Source organism: Nicotiana tomentosiformis, chromosome 7, assembly GCF_000390325.3.
Source record: "Nicotiana tomentosiformis chromosome 7, ASM39032v3, whole genome shotgun sequence".
In the NCBI taxonomy this organism is placed as follows: Eukaryota; Viridiplantae; Streptophyta; class Magnoliopsida; order Solanales; family Solanaceae; genus Nicotiana; species Nicotiana tomentosiformis.
Window position 1 is genome coordinate 40,680,298 of NC_090818.1, and position 16,382 is coordinate 40,696,679.

The following is a 16,382-nucleotide window of genomic DNA, read 5'->3' on the forward strand; positions in this document are numbered from 1 at the left end:
CTGATTTCGCAAGCATAGTCGTCTCTTTCTTTTAGAGGTGCATCCCGTATTTTAAGTTTATCGGTTCTCGACCATAACATTTTTTGCTTACTGAGTTTTGAATAGATTATTTATACATATTAAGTGATTTTTTTAACACTGTTTATCCTCGAAATTGGATAATAATTAAATTTATAATGTGGATTTAAGAATACGTGATTTTACTTTATACCGATTGATAAATATGAAGATTAAAGATAGAATTATACAATAAAATAAATCAAATCAGTATTTGAGTAGAACTCAACCCTTGAGTTAGAGTATCCTCGAACTGATTGATGCAAGGACAATAAGAACACAATAAGCTGAAGAACAAGAGTGTGAGCGAGGAAGAAAATTATATTGCTTTTTTATCCGTTGTCCCCCTATAACTGGTTAGAACCCCTCTTTATACAGTAGATGTATTCTATATATGGTACAATTCTAATTACAGAAGGAAATTCCATGATTAACTAAACAACCGTTCTTGATTCGATCCGTTATGAGATTTCAGCCATGATTTTTGACCAGTCACGGATATCTCGCATTTTCGTTATTATGCTATTTTCGATATTGCTCGATGCCTGTCTCGTTTGATCTCGATTGCTGTCGGCCTCGATCTTGGCAAGTGCCTCGAATCTTGATCTCGGTACCTTGTCTTCGTGCCTCGATCCGATCCACTTCGGAGTCGTCCTTCGATGCAAACTCCCGGTCTCGATCAAACAATAAAATCTGATGGGCCCGGTTTTGACCGTATACAGATAGTCCCCTTGTTGTTTTGGAGTGTAATGACAAGAAACGAATTAAGCCTTCAATTTTCTACCTCGATCTGTCATGACGTCATCCATGTGACGTAAGCGATGGAAGTGACTGAAACGTCCCGTCTGTACAATTTCCTAGGTATTAAATGCGCGTCAGTCGATGGTCGGCCATCGCCAATATTGAACCGTCGTTGTGAAATTTATAAATAGCCCCTCTTTCCACCATTTCGAACTTTTACTTTTAGATTCTTAATCTTCAAAGCTTTTTATATCTTCTAACTTCTTCATCGGCAAATCCACGATTTTCACTGCTACCATCTTCTCAAAACACCGAATATTATCATCTTCATCTATCTTTAACTTCAAATCCATAAAAATGGCAAAAACATCAAAGACTGTTCCTCAAAAGGAAAACGCTTCTTCATCGCGACCGGCCGGCGACAAAACACCGGTGGAGCCACGACCTGAAGAGTGTGTTCCCTGGGCTTTATCAGTTGGAGGAGGAACATTGCATTTTTAGCAGGGGTTGGAATTGGTACATTCTCAGCGGGAGTAGTAGAATCAGGAGGTGTTGTGGTTGGGGGAATGCCTTCACCCCTCGGCTGCTCACTTGTAACATCAGGTATCTCATTAACTGCCACACCTGGGGTAGCATTGGCCCTTTGGCCACTCCTTTTCTTCTTCTTAGGCGTCATCTACTAAAAATAAGAACAATGCACGAGTTAAAAGGAGGAACAAACTTACAATCAGCTCTATCGCACGATTTAGAATATCAAGGAAGGGTGACATTCCTAAATGTCCAAGTAGCCTCCTAATTATAGATGTGGTCGATAACACGCCGATAAGAAGGACTCTACTAGACATGGCTCTGAGATATCTTAGGACACTTTAAAACCTTAGGCTTTAATACCAAGCTTGCCATACCCTAACCTTAGGAAGCACGACCGGTGCTCAACCAAATATCTTAGTCGAGCTAGCCTACTTTTTTCTTTCTACCCAATCTTCCCATGAAATCGAGAGGATGAATATCAAGAGTTAGACAAACGAGAGAATAACATGTACAACAACAATTCCATTACTTGTATAAACTTATTTACGATTTTCAAAATATTACATGTTCATAGTTTAAGAGTAGAAATATGTTTGGCAGCTACAACATTTCTAGTTTTGCTTTCTCAAATCAAAATACTACCCACACTATGTCTATCGAGCCTCTAAATGGAACATGAGAGTAGTATGAAAGAACCGGTGACAAGTCACAAGCTATACCTCAAAATACAATGTACAAGGATCAAAGATACAGGGTCCTGATAGGAAGTGGGGCTTACCAAAATCCACTGAGAAGAGGGTATTATGCTACTAGCAATGATCAATGACGCCTGTTGTGGAACCAGCTGGATCCATTAAAGATGCAATGCTCCCGATAAAAGGAACGCTAGTACATATGGAATAGTACTAATATGTAAACCTAATTACCCTCTCATGGAATAGAATGACAACATGAGGAAAGAAACTTGGAAATAATGAGCATATCAATCATATTTAAATGTCAAGTTAAAACAATGTAAAATTTCAAGTAAACCTTTTCATTTTTGGTTGGGATATCCTTAGTACCAACACACCACCATGCCCATGGCATGGAGTCCGATCACTGCCCAATCGGCTGAGCCATCTCACCCCAAAAGTATGAGTATTGACATAGAAATACAATATCATCATGTGCACGGCATGGCATCCGTTCTCTGCCCGATCGGCTAAGTCGTCTCACCATAATGTCATGTGGGCGACATGGTTCTTGCTAGTTATCAAATCATCCCAATCAAAGGGAATAATTCAATATAATATAACGAAAACTTGTCCCTCAAACAATCCTTACACCAGCACGTGTAGTTTCACGCTTGGGCATTTATAACCCAGCCTTCCTCGGTGACCTAACGATACTCCCAAAAAAGAGACATTTATCAAATAAAAGAATTACATTCGTTTCATAGCCTTTCATACTTTCTTTCATTTCATTAGCACTTTTGGCCACACGTGTACATCATCATTCTTGGCACGATGGTCGCATTTCATACTTCATGCTTTTCATTCTTTCATTTGACATGGACTATAAAATATTTAAAGGCACTTATAAAATATCCTGGAAATCATAGCTTCAGTTCACAAACACATAAGGGCTTAGAACACATTGGAAACGTTTACAAATAAGAGCATAGTGATTCGCAATTGGAACATGAATCAAATCAAAAGTCTTTGGATAAGCTAACCATAGAAGCGGACTGTAATGATAGAGATAAGAACTTGATCAAACCATAATCGAAGTTATGAGAATTTCGAGGAATCCGATTCTACGGAAAGAGTTTAGCCAACATACCTCATTTGAGCTTTCCTTAGGTTTACTACAACGTTTAAAGACTTCTAGTGATTTCAATCTGTAGAGGCACAACAAAATTGAACCATATTTAGGAAGGTACTCATAGGTCCAGCTCATTTAGGCAATTCATCAAACACTAAGGGTGAAAATTCGTCTATAAGGTCCTATGGTGGTGATTCTTCACCCCACAACAAATCCCCACATCAATAGGTCACCCATATTTGTTCAACAACCTCCCTACCAACTTCATTGGCACATGCATGTACAATTTACCAAATCCTATTCTCAAGAACCATACCCCCCTCCCCCCTACTATATATATTCAGCCTAATTTCGAAATCGAGAGCTAGGGATAGAACCTTACCTCTTTAGTAGAATATTTTACAAGCTTTCATTGTTGAATTTCCAAGACTTGAGCAAGAAATTGAAATGGAAGATGTTGGAGCTCCTCCTTCTCTCTCTAGTTTATCCTCTCTATTATTTTCAAGCATCTTACTTGTTAATTACTTATTATAAATTATTTTTATAATTTTCGTGTATTTAAAAATTTTTGGCCCGACGTTTGAGTTAATTTCGGACCCAAAACCTAGCTCAATAACCCCAAGCCCAAACCAGACAACCCTTTTAATGAACTCGGTCGCGCCCCGTGTAAACGACCCGCCCTGTTTTTCTTTGATCCTGGACGTTGATCTCAAATGAGCAACGGCCTATAATAAATCCCCACCTTTCCTTATATCCCCTCACCCAAACCCTACTCCCATTTCCCTACTCCAACCGCCTCTGAATCCTCTCTGTTCCATTCGTCTCTAAGAAACCCTAGCCGCCACACCCTTCAACCCTCCCCGATTCCGACCTTAATATGGAATCCCTCCATGATTTTCCTTTCAGATATGTTCTGTCTCTGTGTTACTTACACGATTATGGTATCACTTAGTACTTGCCTATTTTTAGTAAGTACCAGGCCTTGAATCATGTGAAACCATCTTCAATATCTAAGATCTAGACGGTATTTCGTTTGTATACATTCATAGCAAGGTGATATGGGGCCGATTCACCAAGATCTGTGGTCAATTTTTTATTTCTATTGAACTAGGGTTCGTCTGGTTTATCTTTTAATATGATGCGAAATTTATTTTTGCATGATAGTGTTTCCTTTAATATGTTGATTGACTGTTTTCCTTGTTCATTCGTTTGAATTTTAATACTATATAAACCCCTCCCCTAATTTCCCAGAAAGAGGCTTAATCACTGAAATTACTACTATTCTCTTATTCTCACTTGTCTTATACTACTCTGAGGCTTAATCTCTTGGCCGGCTGAAAGCCAAGGCCACCAGAATTCGATTATCGAACCTTTCTCAGTGTGAGCATTTTTCGGGGTTCATTCAAAACCTTTGGGAACTTTGACGCACTGAGATTCCTGGGTTCTACTATTCGTTTTGCTATTGACATTGGGGTATTACTGAAATTATTCCTCTTGTTTACTTGTTCATTAATCTATAACTGGTAAGTACCAATGACTCTTGCAATTTCATTCTCCTTTCATTTGAGTTCCTGCTCTGTATATCTATGTCTCTGAGATTTTTTTTTCTATGACCCAACATGTTATTATAAGCTCTGAAGCTATTCTCGAGGCTCTATACCTTCTAGTAATCGAACTTGCCTATGTGTTGCCTTGATTCTGTTTTCTTAAGCCTATTTGCCTTAATGTATGTGTTCGAATGCTTGTCATTATTGCTTATTCTGAGTTTAGCCTTTGCCTTATTCTGTATTCTTGTGATAAGTCGAGTCATGCTCAGTACATATTCTAATGCTTATCGAGTCATTCATGTGCAACTTAATACTTTTCTAGAGTTAACTCATGATCGTGTTATTAGCCCAAACATGCTTTCCCTGCTACTTGTAAACTAATGCGCGTTCCTTGCCTTGTTTAATATGGTGTTCTTTAATACTGTCTAAGAATTCTAGGATGATATTCCATATCTAGCCTCTTCTTCTATATGTGACTAAGCCTAGTGCAGGAAAGTCCTGTTAACCTATATTTGACATATTCTTGTCCATTATGAGTCCTGGTGCTATTTAAACATTTGTGTATGATTGATAATGTTAAAATTCCTCATGCCCAGTTGAGTGGATTATTACAGACTATGTTCGTCAGCCTATTTGTTATTATCATACTTGCACTAGACCCTCATGCTAGAAATTTCCATATGAAAAACGCTATTTTACTTGCTTCTGTCTGTAATTCTGCAAGATTTTTCTATCGAGATTGTACTTAAGTTGATCTTAGATCATATTATATCCTGAAACTCTACTTGGGATTATCTATTAGTTTCTGATTTTCCATCCTGTCTTTTGAACTTCTAGCGTCTTATGTATATAACTCTGTGTGATCTCGACTATCTTCTCTAGTTTAAACTATTATTAGTTATAGTCCTAAGAACTAAGTGTGTGGACTTCAAGTGGTCTGATCAATTTATGTACAATTTGTTACTCATATGGTTAAGTTTGGTATGAGATTACTGAAGACCTCAAAGTTGCTGGGTTATTCCTCTTGGGGTCTGCTCTGCTTATTGGGCCTGTACTTATTTTAGTTTGTAATATTTGAGCATGTATTCTCTATTTGGGTCTGTAATAATATGTAATAACGAATAATGGGGAATTAATAAAAAAATGGGTTGGGTATTCTAATATTTGCATGAAAGGATAGAAAACATGCCTATAGGGTATGTGTGTTATATTTACTATTTCGTTCAGCATGCCTTGTTTGTTATTTTGTTTGGTATGTTGCACACTAATAGAGATCATGCCTATAGGAATCATGCACACCTCACTTGCACACTATTCAAGCACGTTTCTATGTTACTACTGTGCATATAGACAACACACCTATAGGATGTATAACATATGCTTTGTTAACCTAGATACCGTGCTTATAGGACTTCAAATAATCAATTGGTCAATTACTTTTATTACTTTTAGTGTACTGCTCATCCAGATATCATGACTGTAGGATTCTAATCTCTTAATCAACTACTTTCGTTATTCTCATTACACTGCCCCGCCTAGATGACATACCTATAGGAATAAAGTATTATAAAGATCAAGTCTAATTGTCAATTGTTAGAAATCATGCCTATAGGATGTTGTCCCCTGCATAAGAGCTGTTTATAAGATCAATGTCGTTAATGCTGGACTCTCAAAGCTGTTTTACTGCCTAACTATGCAACTATTAGAAATCATGCCTATAGGACAGTGTCACCTGCCTAAGACGCCTATTTATAAAATCAGCGCTAATAATCCTGAGTTTGCAAACAGCTTACTGTCTCTTTGTCTAAACCATTTAGAGAGAATAATAACATTGCATATACGATACTGGAATTCAGAATCGCCTAGAAACCATGACTATAGGACTTTAAGTCTTAATTCTAAAACTATGTACTGCCTAAACTGCCCGCGTGCATTTGTTGTTTATGTGTGGAGGCTAACTTGGGCCTTTAATTGTCTTTATGTGAAGTCCTATCTGTTTTGAATGTCTAGTTTTATCATTTTTAGCAACCTAAGATGAGTCTAGAACCACCTAATAGTAGGTCCAAAGCCTCCTGGACCATAGGCATGGGACGGGTAGTGCATGCGTAGGATACGGTTTAGAATTGAATTAAAGCGCCCTTAAGTAACAACTTCAACATAGTAATTCAGTAGCATGAGATGATAGTTTGTGCCCGCTGAATAATATGAGCAACCCCTACCTTAAGGGAGTTGCGAAGTATTATTTATGTTGCACGGGGTGATCCTTTAGGCTAAAAAACTTAGGACCCCTTTTTTTTATATACTTGCTTTTCACACATAGTCATTTAACATAGACCAGTGCAGTTATACCCTTTTAATCTTTAAGATTTGTACCGATCATTTATTCTTATGTGTTATAATTGTGAGCACCTAATTTTTTACCGTGCTTGAATATTTCTCGCTTACATCTTCCACACGTGTCCCCACCCCACTCTCCATTGTCCCCCATCACAACCCCCCACATGTCCCTCTTTCAGAAAACACACACATACGGAAAATGGGGGGGGGGGGGGGCTGAAAACAAAAGGAGTGAGGAGAAAAATGGGGGCTCCCCTTTCTTCTTAAAAAATCCAAAATGCAGTAGCTGAGAGGGGATGAGACTACCACAAAGTCTCCATTAAAAATACCTCATCAACCATCAAAGCTTCATGGATTTTCCCTCCATCTTTAGCTCTAAAAGCAGTTGAAAACAGCCATTTTTCCAGCAAATAATCAGCTGCGAAAAAGCCAAAAAATGATAAAAACCAGTCCGAATCCCAGTCCCAAAATATCCGTAAAAATTCACGAAACATCCATAAAAATCAAGCCAAAACATGGCTGAAATTGCTGCCAAAACGCAGCAACAGTTACCTATTTAAAACACGCGAGTTTCAATCGAGGGAGGCAAGTTCGTCGTTCTGTTTCGTTTGATACTCTAGTCCACTGTCAAGTTTGGTTAGTTTTCTTCCTTGTAACCCAACACTCGAGGCTCTTTATTAATACAGTAAAAAGCTCTGCTCAACAAATGTCACTTTCTTCTTTGATTCACTTTTGGTTTAATATCATGTTCTTGTTTAATCTTTTAGTGCTTTATTTTGTTTAAATGTCTTTGATAGTTTACTAAATTTCTTTGTTGCCTACGTTTGTTTAAGAACATCACTAGAATTTGTATGAGTTAAGATTTATATTCATGTGTTTACTTGATGGGTGAAAGTTACTGATTTGCATATTTTATCGCACTATTAAATTTTTTTTGTAGGTAAAATAACAACTAAAAAAATAAATAAATAAAGGGATTTCTAGTAAGCTCTAATCAAATAGGTTGTGGTTGTTTTGTTTGTTTTCTTCTTTTTCTTTTTCTTATCCTGTAAGCATATAGTTTTGGTTTAATTTATATACATGTAAAATGGGGAACATTCGAAGAAGACAGTAGTTGAGTTGGTATTGTGCCTTGTGATTTATGGTGTATCAATATGGGCTATAGGTTTGCTTGCTGAAAATTAAAAGGTTGCTTAGTTAACATTTATTTTAGTTCATATAGTATACCATAAATGGGATTTGATTAGCTAGTTGGATTTTTAGAGATGTTTGATTATGTTTGGAATAGTTTGGGGCTGATAGGATTTAAGAAGATTTAGCCTTTTGTCTCCATTTATTTCATAATTATAATAGTTAAATCTTACATCTTCCACAATGATCCCCATAAACCTTCGGCCTTAATCTCAAACTAGTTTAGGAAAATATCTCTAGTATGCTTTAGGCGCACAGTAATAAATCAATTATCGTGATTATGTATACATTCACGTGACATAATTACGATTTCCAAAGTTAAAGGCAAGGTATGCGTTCACGCAACTTTGACAGAATAATTTTAATAATAATAAAAGTGTTATCAATTGTGTACACACATGCGTGGCATGATTTTTAATGCGCCAAACAAAACGGGTATACGTACGCGTGACTCGTTTCAAGATAATTTCTTAATTACGAATAATCAAGCAACAAAAAGCGGATAAAGAAAAATATGGAAATCAATAAATCACAGTTTGTCCAAAATTAATTCAAGCCAAGTTGTAGTCAATAAAGCGACCGTGCTAGAATCACAGGATTCAGGGAATGCCTTACACCCTCTCCCCGATCAATAGAATTCCTTATCCGGACTTTATTTTTGCAGACCAATAATAATAGAGTCAAACCTTCCTTTGACTAGGGATTCAAATAAAAGGTGACTTGGAACACCCAAAACTCAATTCTAAGTGGCGACTCTGTAAATAAAATAATCCCTAATCAAGTTTGTCACTTTATTTGAAAAACTCTTTAACCCACCATCCATAACACACATTATTGTTTGGGGGGGGGGGGGGGGGAGGCATAAAAGGAGTGTGACAATAATAGATCCTTCAACTTCTATACCTTTCTTCCTTTCTTTGCTTATCCCTTAGCTTAATCATCTAATCCACATAGTGTAAATTTCGGTCGGGACCCACAATTATGGACCTCGAAGAGTGCCTAACACCTTCTCTTTGAGGTAATTTGAGCCCTTACCCGATCTTTGGTAACCAGACTAGTTAAAACGGAGTTATATACAAATAGGTGTCCTAACGCACCTTAAACCCTTAGGTGGCGACTCTTCTCTTTTAATACCCACTTTAAAAGAGTTGTCATACGTCGAAGACCGCTTTCGCGAGAAAATGGGGCGCGGCAGGTTCTGCGATGGAAGTGCGGCTCGCGAAATAGTTATGCGGCCGCATAATTGAAATAGACCTCAAAATTAAGCTTCACCTGGTCCACTTTGCAGCGGATCTGCGACCAGCAGAGCAGTTCTGCGGTCGCATAATGGATCGCAGAAATTTCATATTCTGCAAAAACTTTCACTTACTTCACAATGCATTGTACAATCCAAAAAGTCTGCACCGAACTCCTAGGTGTACTTCTACGGGGCCTTACATGGCCTTCGCGAACTGGGGTTGTTCATCTCCTTCATTGCAGGTTTCGTTAGTTGAATCATCACGCTCACACATCTTCCCGTTCATTGTGTGCTCAAACATTGTAGACATTGTTGACATTATTAGTTGCCATACCTGATTTTTCTTTTACTAAGGAAGGAATCAAAATTTGTTAGTAACAAATGAATGGATCAAATCAATTACACAATTGTCTATGCCCCACGGTGGGCACCAAACTGTTTACCCGTAAAATGATACAGTTAAATTTATACCGTAGTTTATAGATAAGTGAATCGATTTGACCCCAAAATATTGAATAAATAGGAACAAAAATAAGATTGTGAAATGAAATTAAATAAAATACAAGCATGGCTATAAAGTATAAACTTAGCCTCTCCGGTGGTAAAAGTGAGAACAATATTCAAGAATAAAAACTTAGAATAGTGTTAAAAAATGAAAGCAGAATGTAGCTTTTGTGTACAGAATATTTCGCGTCTACAATGGATGTTAATTCTCATATTTATAATTTTATTTAGGGAGACATGATCCCCAATCAAGCTCTTCTTAAATGGCGGTTTCAAAGATTTGGACTTTGGCGCAGTAGATTGTTAATGAAACTTCTCAACCACACGTCTAATAGTTTGTTTGGTCAAACTTCTAACACGGTTTATTTTGAAAAGGCTTTTCAAAATAGTACTTTTGGTGGAAAGCAGTTTGTGTTTGGCTAATTAATTTGAAAAGCACTTTTGAGCAACTATTACAATTTGGCCAAACTTTTACAAAATGATTCTAATTGTATTTTGTTTTCCGAAATATTTTTCAAAAAAGTGCTTCTGGGAAGAAACTAATTTTTTCTATTTTTTAAAAACTACTTCTGCTTCAACTCAAAAATATTTTTTCCTTCTAAAAACTTGGCCAAACACCTTAACTTAATTTTAAAAAATTACTTTTGAAAAAAAAAAAAAATTGGCCAAAAAAAAAACTTAACCAAATAGGCCATAACACTTTGAGTTCGATTTGCTGCATCTTCATTTCATGTTATTTGCATGTCATCTTATAATGCAATCTCATTTAATTGAACATATATAGCTAGCTTTAATGAATCTCATGATCAATATTTTGGGATTTGCAAAATGGCACTCTTAGTTTCTTGATCATTGTTAAATCACTTAACATAGCTTTAATGGCTCCCATCAATCAATGTTTTGGGATTTGTTCCTTTCCTTTAATTGAACGTAGCTTTAAAGGTTCGCAGGATCTATGTTTTGGAATTTGCAGATTTGCCCACCTTTAATTTCTCGATCACCGGCAATTGTTTATGCCTTTTAGACAGCAAACTCGCCTTAGATTAGAAGCGTTGCGAGATCTAATACGAAATAAGAATACGTTTCAAGTTTTCTGTCTTCACCTTTCCAGCTAATCCACCGCGTTATTTTCATCACAATGGTTAATTTCTTTAAGGGTTTTATATACAATGCCGAATGCCATACGTTTCACATTAACACTAGTGTTTAACAAAACAATAACAGGTTATACCAGCTAATGTTTATCATAAAAAGTAGTTACTTATAATTGATTACCTTATAAGTACATATTTGTAAATATTACCTAAGACTACAGTGAATGTGTAAATATTTTTTATTCAATTAGTGCATAGAACCTCTTTCGTAAAAGCTGCACACTCTAATTTATTCGAGTCTTCTATGATTTCTGTATAAAACCCCCCACACCTATGAGTGTGTAGAAAAGCAAAAATATAAAGTATCTTGATGATTCATCCTAATAATTAGTGAACAAGAGTAAATTTCGCCAAAGATTGTTATATAGGGGTGTTAATGATTCGGTTCGGTCGATTATTTTATAAAATTAGTATCATACTAATTTTTCGGTTATTATATTATGTATAATCAAAATTATACTTTTCAAAACCGTCTCAATCATGTCGGTTTCTCTTCGGTATCGGTACGATTCGGTTAATTTTCGATATTTTTTTAAATATCATATAAAATTCACCAGTAGAAGTAGAATGCAATAACATATGTTCTTTTATAGGACGTAACAAAACTCTCTAGATATTTTTACTGTTTAAAGGGTGATGAATTTAAAAAATAAAATAAAAGATGGCTAGAGTATAGATCCATCAACTATTCTACAACAACGTAAAAAACCAAGCAAAGGCATAGAAAATATAAATTACATGAGTGAAAATATATTAACCAAGTTAGGAATCAAGAATAAAGTATATAGAAAATTAAATATTCAAAAAGATAAATATATATTCTATGAAAGGAAACATATTCAATACATTGTAGTTTGCTACTCATAATCGCTAGAATATTTTGTGTCTTGCTAAGATACTTGAAATAACTTAGTTTAACTATAAGTAGCATAATAGGTTTTAGGAATTAGTATTTTGAGTTTCATTACTTGTTGACTTGTAACAGTTTTCATAATTCAAGGCCCAAAGAAAAATTTAATGCATTATTATTTTTAAACTTACTATATAAATATATTTTTCACATGTAAAATTTATTCGGTACGGTTTGATATTTTTTGGTTTATTTTTATAAAATAAAAAATCTATCCTAATTATCGGTGCGGTTATAGATTTATATAAAAACCTACGATTTTTTTTAAAACAAACCTAAAAATCGGTTTGGTGCGGTACAATTCAGTCGGTTTAGTCGGTTTTCGAATATCCATTGAAACCCCTAATTGTATATATAGGTACTGTCAAAGTTGTTACTCTTCCAAATTTGGAATTTTATTGGCATTATCTGATTGGCATAATCTCTATTGTGGACAGGAGGAAATACTATTTATGAATTTTAAGGCTAATAAATAAGGTATCATCATAGTTAAGAGAAGCCGGGAACGCTCAAATTGACAGGTAAACAAGGCTAATATATAGATTAATTAACTTAATTTCCGATTAATTGTGGCATTAATAATAATTCATCCCTTGGCATCTTAGAAAAATGAAAACGGTTGAGGACAAGAAGTTTAGTTTGTGCGGTTGATTAAGATTAAAGACCTTTAATGCGAGCAATTAAGACAACTCATTGAATTAGGAGGACTGGTTTAACAAAAAGTGGGAACTTACGTCAATGCGTATTAATTTTACTTTATTAGCACCAAATCCATAGTGCTTAAAGAATTTATTATTATTGATCACCTACTTCTTTTACGGTAGATATTTAATTTTTGTATGCATTATTTTGTATCCCTAAATGGTAGTAGTACGTAAATTAAAAAAGGGATAGAGACCTTAATATCTTTTCAACTTGCTTCGAAGGCGAAATTAAACTACTCCCTCAATATCAAGAAAAAGACAATTTCTTTTTTTCTGTTATACACATAGTATTAATTACTCATTTTAAATTATTTTTTTAAATTTATTAATAATATAAATTAATTAATATAAGTATCATGATAAATTATACACTTTATTTACTTTATTTATTACTATTTCTTAAATAGCAAAGTACGGACAAGTAAAAGTGAACCGATAAAATAGTAAGTAATAATTTCGACAATACTCTTGAAGATAGTGATTGCTAGCTAAGGCAACTAACTCATCAAAAGAAAACTAAATGAGCATAGCGAGCTCTGAACCAATTAGAAATATTATGCTATAAGAGGAAGACAGCTATACACTCTCATATATGAAAGATTTATGTGACACAGGAAATTAAAAGAGAACAAAAATAAAAGATAACAATTAAACACACTCTTGTTTATCTAAACACCCCAACCCACCTGTAATTCAAGAAATGAAAATTAACTAACAAAAAAGAAGTAGAAAACAAAATTAAGTAATAACCGGGAAACAGAACAAAGTGTTTATAGTATAATTTCTATGTCAAATTATTCCTTAGGAATCCTCCCAAAAGCAGTGAAAAGAGGAGTGAGACTGTTGACATCAGAACAACTGAAGGAGTTATTGCCTTCTCAGCTGACGACTGGGAATTGAGTGGTGAACTCGCTGGTGAATGAATGTTGTCGCTGGAGGCCGGAGCAATACTTCCTGTTGGCGGGCTTGATGACGTGGGAGATGAAATTGGAGAGGATGATGCATTGGACGTACTCCCCTCTGCTGGTGATTCAGAATGACTCGTTGAAGATTTTGTAGGTGCTGGACTGTGAACTGACGGTGCATGTGATGCCGGAGTGGTTGATGATTTTGGAGACTTTACAGGAGCATGAGATAGGTGTGAACCTGAAACGGGAGATGGAGCCTTTCCAGGTGCATGGGCAGTTGGAGATGAACTATCAGGCGCGTGTGACGCCTCGGATGGAGCCTTTCCAGGTGCATGGGCAGTTGGAGATGAACTATCGGGCGCGTGTAACGCCTCCGATGGAGACTTTCCTGGTGCATTAACCGTAGAAGGTGTTAGAAAAATAGAAAGACACAACTGAAGAAGGAAGACTTTTTATTATCCCTATAGAGATATTATCCGTATATTATTTGGAGAAAGACAAGCAAAACCACAGTATACGCAACCGACTAGGCCATTTCTCATGGAAGGCTTGAATTTAAAGAGTTGAAAGAAGTTTGTTTAGACTAGTCATTTTATTTTATGAACAAACACATTTGTATAAATTAATTAAGACTTAAATTCAAATTCAAGTTAATAAATACTAAAAATACCAAGGTTTTGATATATAGAGCCTTTAATCTCATTTTTCCTTTCGAGACATATTAAGATACTACATATACTGAATGTGTGTTGGAACCAGTACCTGGAGGCACATTCGATGATGCTGTTGTTGGCGCCTTTTCTGGTGCATGGACAATTGGAGATGAGTGAGAACCAGCAGGCGCAGGTGACGCCCCTGTTGGAGCCTTTCCAGGTGCATGAGCCGTAGGAGATAAGTGGGTACCTGGACTTGGAGAAGGTGGGTTGGAATTAGTACCTCGAGGCACATTCGATGATGTTGGTGTAGGCTCCTTTCCTGGTGCATGGGCAATTGGAGATAGGTGGGAATCAACAGGAGCAAGTGACGCCGCCCCTATTGGAGCCTTTCCAGGTGCATGAGCAGTAGGAGATAGGTGTGCACCTGGACTTGGAGACACATGCGACAATGCAGGTGTTGGAGCCTTTCCGGTTGCATGTGCTGTCGGAGATAAGTGGGACCCAGCAGGAGCAAGTGATGCGCTGCTTGGAGCCTTTCCAGGTGCATGACTTGTAGGAGGTGGTTGTGAACCAGTACCACGAGGCACATTCGACAATGCCGGGGTTGGAGCCTTTCCAGGCGCATTAGTAGTCGGAGCTAAATGTGAACCAGAAGGAACATGCGACAGTGCCGGTGTTGGAGCCTTTAGGGGAGCATGAACCGTGGGAGATTGGTTTGAACCGGCACTTGGAAGCCCATCCGATGATCCCGGTGTTGGGGCCTTCCCTGGAGCAGGTGACGCCGGTGTTGGAGCCACAACTGGTGCATGCGATGATGCTGGTGTTGGAGCCTTTTTGGGTGCATGGGTCGTCTGAGATGAGTGGGAACCATCATGTGCAGGCGGCACCCCTACTAGAGGTGCATGAGCCGTTGGAGATGGTTGTGGACCATGACGCGGAGTCACACCTGATGTAGGAGCTTTTCCAGGTGCATGGGCCGTTGGAGATGAGTGGGAATCAACAGGTGTAGGTGATGCTAACGGAGTTTTACCTACAGGAGAAAGAGAATCCGGATTTCCTTTTGGTGACGGTGAAATGTGTGTTGATGATCCTTTAGGTGGAGTAGCCGTCGTTGGAGTGTGAGCGGATGGAGCCGGAGCTTTGGGCGGCGTGGGAGGAGAAGGAGGCGGCGGTCTAACAGCTAGAACAACAACAATCAACTTTTGTCCTTCTTCACACTTATCCTTTTTGCCACTAATAAAATAGAAAGGACCAGACCGATCAAACTTGAAAACAGAGTTGCCATCTTCCATTTTTTTAATCGGATTTTCTGTGTTGCACTTGTCATAGTCATCCTTATTTACCTCCAACGCCGAATCTGATCCTTTCTTATACTTGAACACTGTCACGCGTACAAACAAGAAAAAGATAATTATCAAATAGTAATATACATTTTTTGGTGCTAACAAACAAATTTGGGAGAACTTACAAAGAGTGTCATTTACTTGAAATCTCAACCGCTGAGCCCAGTGGTCGTATGATTCAAGAGGATTAACAATCCAACCATCTGTGCCACCGACGTCGAATTGGTAAGCGTTCGAACAGCTGATAAAAAAATTCAGCAGTAGTATCAGTACTGGAACATGTCTCAATGGAGCCATCAAATTTTCTTTTCCTCCTATGGAGGTATTTGGTTTTAGGGGATGAGTGACTCCAAAAAGAGTAAGAGTGCAGGAGATTTTGTCTATGATATAATAATAACTCTATAAATATAACGGAAGAAATAAAGGAAGGAATTGAAGGAGGTTCACTGACGCTATAGAAATGTAGTGTAAAGAAGGGCGACAAATGAAATGGACAAGAAACTGAAATTCTGAAGAAAGAGAGGTGAATTGAAACTGAAAGAAAGGTTTCAGAGGGAATATGCTGTTATATAGATTATAGTCTATGCTTTGAGTTTGAGAAGTCTGCCATTGCAAATGGAAAAAAATAATTTGAAATTTAGATTTCTTTTTCTGATGGATAATGAGAAAAAGTTAATTGTATGTTTTTGAGATTAAGCACATGGATAAAAGTAACGTACGTAATGGTAAGGGAATTTAATTACACGGACTTTAAGG

General features: G+C 36.9%; 1 protein-coding gene across 1 annotated transcript; it reads right to left on the bottom strand.

The window, feature by feature from the left end:
* Nucleotides 1-13,254: 13,254 nt before the first annotated feature.
* LOC104087173 (flocculation protein FLO11) lies at nucleotides 13,255-16,170 on the bottom strand. The gene is made up of 3 exons (XM_009591578.4): nucleotides 15,752-16,170; nucleotides 14,390-15,664; nucleotides 13,255-14,015 (listed from the first exon to the last, which is right to left on the bottom strand). Exons 1-3 carry the CDS (start codon nucleotides 15,921-15,923, stop codon nucleotides 13,504-13,506), a joined length of 1,959 nt encoding a protein of 652 aa, XP_009589873.1. The 5' UTR covers nucleotides 15,924-16,170; the 3' UTR covers nucleotides 13,255-13,503.
* Between the last annotated feature and the right edge of the window lie 212 nt (nucleotides 16,171-16,382).

Bases quoted from the DNA above. Each gene is read 5' to 3' on its own strand.
- LOC104087173 (XM_009591578.4), bottom strand. From the start codon at position 15,923: ATGGCTCCATTGAGACATGTTCCAGTACTGATACTACTGCTGAATTTT. The intron at 15,665-15,751 runs GTAAGTTCTCCC...TACGCGTGACAG, and splicing joins TCAAGTAAATGACACTCTTT to TGTTCAAGTATAAGAAAGGA. The intron at 14,016-14,389 runs GTACTGGTTCCA...TTAATGCACCAG, and splicing joins ATCATCGAATGTGCCTCCAG to GAAAGTCTCCATCGGAGGCG.